General features: G+C 39.3%; 1 protein-coding gene across 1 annotated transcript in view; it reads right to left on the bottom strand.

The window, feature by feature from the left end:
• Fam126a (family with sequence similarity 126 member A) overlaps positions 1-9048 on the bottom strand; it is a 73746-nt gene that overhangs the window by 12829 nt on the left and 51869 nt on the right. Inside the window, exons 9-10 of the mRNA XM_005360853.3 lie at positions 6108-6195; positions 5448-5607 (exon numbers count right to left, since the gene is read on the bottom strand). Coding sequence (XP_005360910.1) covers positions 5448-5607; positions 6108-6195 — 248 coding nt within the window. The remainder of the gene's footprint in view (positions 1-5447; positions 5608-6107; positions 6196-9048) is intronic.

The following is a 9048-nucleotide window of genomic DNA, read 5'->3' as shown; positions in this document are numbered from 1 at the left end:
TATTAGAGGGACGTCCACAGCAACACTGGACACACTGCTGGTGTTGTATAATACACACGCTCTTATGCTTGATAGTACTCGCAAACTGAGCACATTTATTTCAAATTAAGAAAACTCAGAATTTATGTTTTAAGAGGAGAATATCATTTGAATGTCAAATTAGTTAGTAAAAACTTATCAAGAACACAATTACTGGCTAGCTAACAAAGAACTAGTCAGCCTGTGGCTGGTTAAACCCAGCCTTCATGTGGTACTTCAAAGCACACAGAATGCTTTGTACTTGCTGCTGCCATCCCTCGGCAAACACACAGGAAAGGACACAGAGATGGAGACTTGGGTGGATTATTAGGTACTAGTCAGCAAAGTTGCCCGTGCTCATTATTTACAACCATATGTCAGTCCCTAACTTAAATAGGGGACTTATATAAAACGGCAATGTTATTTCAGTAACCATTCTGAGAAAACAGAAAATAGTTTATGTTCTTCCCATGTAGGTATTTTTTTAAGTGAAAAAGAATGAGGCATAATATTGGTTGTTGTGGGAAATAAACAAAAAGAGCAGCTAAATTTTCTCTGGAAGAGGGGTAAGAAGGGAAAGTCTGGGGTGGAACTGTCGGGCCAGAAACTCTGGGAGGACAGGGTCCCACAGCTGCAAAGGCAGAAGCAGCTGCTGTTTTACAGAAACTCTCAAGACCAAAGAATAAAGCAAAAGAAATGCTTTGTCTCCCTTTTCTCTCTATCTTACTTAAGTTTTTACAGAAAATATTTAGGTAAAATCACCCTTTTTTTTTTGGTTTTAAAAACAATGCTATTGCTTTATCAAAATTTAGCTTGTTTTTCTTACTAGAATTTTCATTTTTAGCTCTTTTTTGTTACAACCTATTTATCCTTAACTTTTTAATCTCATCTTTCTTCCTCTACTTGCCTTTTACTTTCTATATAGCCTCAACATATAAGTAAATTAAAAATCTTTATTTGAAAAATATACCTTTGCCTTGAATTATTTACCATCACAGAGTAAAGGAAATACAACAGTATTGAAAATTAAATTATTGTCATGTAAATAAAGACACTAACCATGAAACTATGAAAAGTCAAAGCAACAATTGGGCACTATAACTTCCATTTCCAAACATAGGCTGAATCATTAAAACTTGCTCAAGACTTAAATACAAGACTTGAGGAATTTGAAAGGCACAATACTGAATGAAGCCACTTCACTGTAATATTCAAACAATCAAGAGAAAAAAATGTGGAGATCAGGTCAACATACAGTGAATTGTTGAATAGCTTTCTCTAAAATAATACCTACCTCTGGGAATATCCTTCTATTGTTACTTGAAATAGGATGTAAACCCAGAGCTTCCAAGCACACAATGGTGCTGCTGGTTGACAGCAGGACAGTGGTGCCAGTGAGTGACAGCAGACATGAAAACTTACATCCTATAAATTCACTTTTGCTGTGAACCTAAACTTGCCCTGAAAAAACCATTCTGTTAATTAAGAAGTAAAACACAGGGCCAAGCAAATGACAAAACCGGTCACAATACAACCAGATAGAGGAGAAGGCTTGTGATGGCTAGTATCAACTGTCAATTTCCCAGGACCTTGGCTCTGACTTCCTCATAGGGATTATCTTCTTTTTTTTTTTTTTTTGGTGTTTCGAGACAGGGTTTCTCTGTGGTTTTGGATTAAGCTAACCAATGTAGGGGAAACACAAACACTCTGGGTAGCAGCATTCCCTGGACTGAGATTCCAGACTATAAAAAGGGGAAAACAAGCGAACATGCTTCACCTGACTTCCTCCTGACTGGGGAACACAGTGTGAGCAGCTGCCTCACATCCCGCTGCCTTGACTACCACAATAGTCTGAACCCTCAGACCGTGAGCCAAAAAACCCTTTCCCCTTAAGTTTCTTTTTTCAGGGTATTTTGCCACAGCAACTGTGGTGTTCTGAACAAGAACGGCCAATAGGTTCATATATTTGAATACTTGGTCCCTAGTTGGTGAACAGTTTGGGATTAGGAGGTATGGCCTTGTTGGAGGAGATGAGTCACTAGAGGAGGGCTTTGAAGTTTTAACCCCCTGCCCCAGCATCATTCCCAGTTAGAGCTCTTTCTTTCTCTCTCCCTCCCTCCTGCTTGTGAAGCAGATGTGAGCTCTCAGCTACTGCTCCTGCACCATGCCTGCCTACATGCTGCCATGTTTGTCTTTGTTTAGAGTGTTGGTTACAAGTTGGTATGGATAATGGTCAGGAAAAAAGCTAAACAAAAGAGATGATTCGGAGTTCTTGTTTTGAAGAGAAAAATAGAGGAAGTGCTGTGAGATAATGTTCTTGTACCTTATAAAGATTTGTCACTTGTATTGGTTTAATAAAACACTGATAGGTCAGTAGCTAGGCAGGAAGTATAGGCAGGGCAACCAGACTAAAATTCTGGGAAGAGGAAAGGCTCTGTCTGCAGTCACCAGTAGATGCAGAGGAAGCAAGATGAGAACGCCTCACTGAGTAAGATACCAAGCCATGTGGCTAAACATGGATAAGAATTATGGGTTAATTTAAGTTGTAAGAGCTAGTTAATAATAAGCCTGAGCTAATAGGCCAACCAATTTATAATTAATATTTAATAAGTCTCTGTGTGTTTTGTTGGGACTGAATGGCTGTGAGACTGGGCAGGACAGAAACTTCTGTCAACATTACCTTGATCATAGTGTCTCTTCACAGCAATACAAAAAAAGCAACTAAGACAAAGTTCAACAGAAAAGAAATGCTATAGTCTTTCTTACAAGTAGAAAAACAAAGGACTCAAGAAGAAAAAATAGAATACTCCTTAAAATTGATTTTGCTTTTCCTGCCTTCTTCCCCAGGCTCCATCACCACTTGTGTAGGGTTACAGTTGTGTGTCTGAGGATGGCTGTGGTAAGAGTGGGGGGAGGAGCTAAATAGAAAGCATATCTAGGGTTCCATCAATCACAGGAACTCTCAATGTCTTCACATTCATATCCTGCAGTGACTCTACAGTACCATGCTTCAGAAACATGAGCATATAGGAAGGCCACTGGAGGCCACCCTGGAGTCTTCAGGTCCTTTCATATTATGTCCCCTTCGTACTATTTCTAAAAAATACATTGTTGCAATTTTTACATAAATATAATAATATAATCATATAAAGATAATTTTAAATCTATTTTTAATTTGAAAACTGTCTACATATTTAGAAGTATACAATGATAACCATCCTCTCCACAAGAATCCAGTGCTGGTTAGAGAGCCAGACAAGAGTATGTCCAGGCAGAAATCACAGGAAAGGGCTGAACTGAGCAGAACGTGGTAACTCCATGAACAGTGCTTCTCTAGGAAGGTATGGTTCCTATGTGGTTCAGGGCTGGATGCTATGCTAGCAGGATGGTGTGAAAAGTAGTGCAGGCTTTCAGCACGGGGCCTGGGGGAGGCATTTAGAACTTTCTGTTGTAACGATAGAAACTCACTAAGGAGAACCAAGACTAACTACCCTTAGAAAGGACACTGCTGCCCCTGCAGAGACACATCAGACTAAACAAGCATTATTTCACTGTAGGCCAGTCAGTAACAGAAACTCACACTGTGTAAAGTGACAAATAAAGCTAATCCATATTCAGTATCTGCTCATGGCTGTGTCTTCTTCTCTTTCTATAGTTCATTCTCTTCTATTTCCTCATCTATGACATTTGTGCTCAAGTGACATGAAGGCTAACATAAAAACAGGCAATAAAAAGGCTACTTTCATAAGGTTGTAGCCTGAGACAGAGCACAAACCCTGCAAGGAGCAGTCAAAATTGAACACAGATCCATAAGAGCATAACAGAAGCAATATACACAAGAAGTCTTTGATCTTGTTTTGGCATTTTTTTTTCCTACAAAATGTTTCTAAAAAATAACTTCCATCTTGTTGCAGGATATGTATCTCTTTCTTTTAAATATCTGGTCACGTTCACACATACATGTACGTGTGTGAACAGACACACACACGCACACGGACACGCACAAACTAGGGAGCATCAATATTTCTCTCATGTTTGAACTGTATGACACCCCCCCTTCCCAATATGTCCATCTAAACAGTAAGAAGGGAAAGTAGAAATTAGAATTCATTCTTGCATTTTTTGGAAGCAGTAATTTGGGAGTATTATGTCCATGAGGCCAGTACAATCCAGTTTGTTGTATCTGCACCTACTTTCATACAACGAAGCTGGACAGAATTACTAACCTTTAGTGTATCACATATCCATTAGATTACTTTCTGTAATGTATTTTCATTAAACAGTATAGTTTCACTGAAGTACATTTGGGGTTCGCAAGTTTAAATGGATTTTGTATGTTTATTTGCCTAATAGCAAACACCACCACCTCTTTTATGCCTCCCTGTTGGACCGTTAGGACTGCTACAGTAATTTTAAAAGGAAGTAGGATAAAAAATGATCATTGGTTAAATGGTATAACTTCACTCTTGTTCTTTTCTGGCATATTCTCTCTTAGCACGTCTTAGGGGGAAATGGCAAGCCTGCTCAGTCAGGATTAGCTTTCTGCATTATGATCTGTTCTTTTTTTAATGTCTTCTTCCTCTTTTATCCATTCTCTCCCCCAAGGAACACTGATATGAGTTATAGTCTATCAAGCTGAGCTGCCATTTTCATCAGCAGAGGAGGAGGAAGGCAGAGTAGAGTCCTCCCCCTTAACACACATCCCCTCCCCCATGCTCTCTCGAGGTAAGGATGAAGTTTCCTGCCTCCCATGCAAAGGTTGCTTCTGAGGAGGGTAACAGTGATCCTCTGGTTCTTGCTACCATGACTGCCAGATAGGAGAAAAGTCATGAAAGGAAGAAGGAGTTAAACAAGTAGTAGATTAAGAGAAGAGACGGAAGTGGGAAAGCATGGAGGTGGCATGGTGAATGAAATTAACTTCCAGCAACATTTTACAAGAGTAAAATGAAACGATAAAAAGGAATACGGACATGTCCTGAATGAAAATAAGCTCGTAAAATAGAAACACCTGGTGTTGTACTGACAGCATGGCATTCTTTACCCGGGAGTCCAGACAGAACGTAAGATCACTGGGAGTTTACTCCAGTGTGAAAAACTTGCTTGGTAAATGCCTGACTGAGACGTAAGAACATTCATTAAGGACTATGCATAACTACTCAAGAATAGCAACTTAAAGTATATGAGTAGCTAAAATGCATTTTCTTACTCTCCTATGCTGCTGTAGCTGGTACAATTTTACATAATTCTTCATTCATATATTTAACATAAGAACGTCCACTCCCTCATTGTCTATTGCCCTGGATAAAAGTCAAAGGTGATGAGCTAGCACTTCCTTTTCCAGGCTACAATGGTGCTATTTCCTAAAGTTACTACAACCGCAGAGAGAATTGTGAAAGAGCCACTAAGACTCAAATGTGAAGAGTTCTTACCATGCCTTTTCCACCTGTGACCTCTTATTGACATGCTGGTAACTGCATTCCTTGATATTCTAGAGGATGTTGGTGTGATTTCAACCTGAATACACCGTGTACCTTCCTTACTAGATTTCATGGCACCATGAGGCAATGAAGCCTTTATTGCATTAGCAACCTAAAAGGAAAAATAAAGTCTAAGATCAATAAATAGATCTACATCTATTTACTTTTAGATAAAATATAAGACTAAGTGTTAATAGATTTATAAAAAAAGAATACTTTCTCCAAGGTATTATATAATAATCAACATACCCACCAATAAGGAGTAGGAGAGTCAGAGGGATACTTGTATCTTAAAGCAGTATGAATGAAATGAAGTTTATAATTGTTAAATAATAAATTAGGCTTCTTTCTCAATATCAAATGCTAATTGACAAATGAATCTAGATGTTAAAGTTCTTATAAGCAGAAGAGAATGCTATCAGTGAAATATCTTAAACCAGTCTAATTAAATCTCCAAACTTAAGCAAGTAATTTAAATGTAACATTTCCCAGTACAACAAAGGATGAAGCACTGAGTAATAATAACATTTTAATATGCTGTGTATTACTTCTCAATGCATAGTTCTGAAAAATTGTAAGTTAAGAATTTGTATAATTAAGCAAAGAACCTACCAGCAGTGGCTCTGGATATAATTCCAGCTGGGCTCTGTATATAATATCATCCAATGCTTTCTGAGCTAGATCCCATTCTCCATTGTATCTACAAAACCATGGGAGTTAAACAAGGAGTATTATTTTTAATTTATCCTATTTAACAGAAAAAAAACATAATTAGGGACTATTTATCCCTACTAAAGAAAGCAACAGACCACATCAGCACACCACTTCCCCATCCTATTCTCCTTAAGAATGTATTTAAAGTCATTGAGTTCCTATTATCTGAAAGCCTATTAATAACAAAGAATATTTTATACATGTACATTTTTTCTCTAAGGAACATGACTATTTATAGAACAGAAATCAAAGAGCTAAGGCAATTTCAAAGCATCTTACCCTGTCAAAGTAACTCAGAACATAATAAATTATAGACCTTAGAATAATGTTCCGAACAATTTATGGCCAAATTACTTTGTAGTTTCCATGGTTTTAGTGAGAACCCAACCCTACCCACTTTCCTAAGTAGCTATTCCTCTGCATTCTGATGGCCATTTAGAAGAGAACATAATACATGTTGCGAACATGAGAGAGAAGTAAAGAAAATCAGCATGTGTGTATTGTATAACTTTCAACAATATAGCAAACCCTTCCTACAAATCAACCAAGTGATAAAAGTTAACAGAGACATACTGGTTTGGTCATCTGAGTTACAACAAAGCGTGAGTGAGGCCTGACAGGCAAGGCCTTTAAAATCATAATTCTAACAAATCCATCAAAGAGAGCTGAGGGCACAGGGCAACCAACTAGCCTGAACCCAAAAGAGGGTCATAAGGCATCAACTGGGGAGAATTCAACTAAGTTTTCTAACGAGTTCTAGCACACCACGAAGCTGGGTCTGGAGATACAACACATAAAAATTCTGGAGCATATACATGGACAGTCCACACCACCATACAGGCTTCCCACAAACCTCCTGTAGGTATGCACAGGAAACATGAGAAGCAGGACTGGGGACCAGAAAAGGTGGCCTGAAGAAGCTAAGTGGTCACTGCCATGGAAAAAGCACAAGGACCCTGCCACCAGACACTTTTTCCTTTCCTTTTCTTTTCTTCTTTTGTTTTTTAAGACCTGGCTGATCTGGAACTCACTCTGTAGACCAGGCTGTCCTCAAACTCATAGAGGTCCGCCTGCCTCTGCCTCCCAAGTGCTGGGATTAAAGGCGTGCACCACCACAACCACCACCACCACCACCACTGGGCCAGACATTTTTTTCATATGAACAAAAGTCCTACAGCTTTTGAGGATAGAATAGCCAATCCTATTACCCTATAAATACCCCCAGGGCATAGCTGTTGAGGAACTGTGGCTCTGAGAGGGAGAAAAGGAATATAATCCTCCTTCCATGCTAAGATAACTAGGGGTTCTCTACTTCTGAAGGGGAAGCAAGAGCACTGAGGACCACTCTGACACACCCCTGCATACACATCATTCAGGAACAGGGAGTCTGCCTAGAACATGGTAGACATTCCAGCTCCATCACTGCCTGGCTAGTGTACACTGAGAAATAAGAAATAACAATCTATTGTTGAAGGGGGGATAGAAAACAGGGCAAAACCCTCTTTGAGGGGCAGGCATACAGAGAGAACTGAAGAAGGGAAACTCTTCAGCAATCCAGCTCCCACTGAAATACTAGGTAAGAGTAGGGGGATTTGTAGCAGGAATGTAACTATGGCAACAGTAACACAATACCTGCAGAAACCATCCTGGTAAGAGCAAAGAGAGACACTTGTGCCACTCCCTTTGACTATCAGCCCATTGAAACTGGGGACCCCAAGGAACTGGAGTTTCCCCAAGAGTCTCATGCTGGGATAGGAAAAGGACTGGGGCTATAGTGCCTGCTGGAGAGGGAGCGAATCTCCCAGGAATACGAGTCAACAGTCTGATAACTTGTCACCACACCTTGCAAGCGAGACTGGAACAGACGATGGATCCACAGGGGTGGATGGCAATTGTGTATTCCTCTGTCTTCTATAATTTGCTTCTCTCCCTATTGGCTACGTTGAGTAGAACTCCTTTTTCTGTTTTTCACTGTTTCTTGTTAAGGCTGCCAGGGCCTTGGGCTCTGACTCTAACCACTTCATAGCACTACCTACAAAACTCCTGTTTTCAGGCATAAAGCATATTTCCACCAGTTTCTACTGACCGACTACTAATTGAAATCATGAACAAGAAAAATTACAAGGCATACTATAAGCAAGAGAAAAGAACCCTGTCAATAAATGAAGTAATTAGTTGATTTAAATTCATGGCCAGAGAATCAGGTAAGCTGCAGAGTACTTATATGAGACACTAGGTTAAATCCCCAGCACCACTAAGGAAATAAACAAACAAGCAAAATAAATAAGTAAATAAATGAACTAAATCCAGAGGTGACTCAAATGCTGAGGCTATCAGGGTAACTTGAGTAACTTAAATTGCTATGATCATTATTTTAAATACTCTCGTGGAAAAGACTGGCAACATTCACAAATGAGTTGAGATTTCAGAAGAGAGCAGAACAAAAAGAGTAAAAAATGAAAGCCTTCAATGGCCTTGGAGTAGACGACAGATCAAGTCTACTAAGTCATGGAAAAGTTAAACATGGAGACACAGCAACAGAAGACACTCAAAATAAAATGAGAAGAAAAACAGAGTATCTATATCCTGTGGGGGCAATCCTAATGATCTAACATAAAGCTTAGAAAATCTCTTTTAAGGGCCAATAAACAAGTATTTCAGAGCTAGGCATGGACATCTATAATCCCAGGACTTGGGAGGAGGAAATAGCAGCATCAGGAGATCAAGGCCATGCTGTCTCTAACACAAAAACAACAACCAAAACCCCCAAATTCAATGTTCTAAATTGTAGAATGCTTTCTCTATCAGAACTATCCAACTCTGCCATTGCAATGGCCAG

This window comes from Microtus ochrogaster, linkage group LG3 (assembly GCF_000317375.1).
Source record: "Microtus ochrogaster isolate Prairie Vole_2 linkage group LG3, MicOch1.0, whole genome shotgun sequence".
Classification (NCBI taxonomy): domain Eukaryota; kingdom Metazoa; phylum Chordata; class Mammalia; order Rodentia; family Cricetidae; genus Microtus; species Microtus ochrogaster.
The sequence above is the reverse complement of the archived record's forward strand: the minus strand, read 5'-3'. Positions and strand labels throughout refer to the sequence as shown.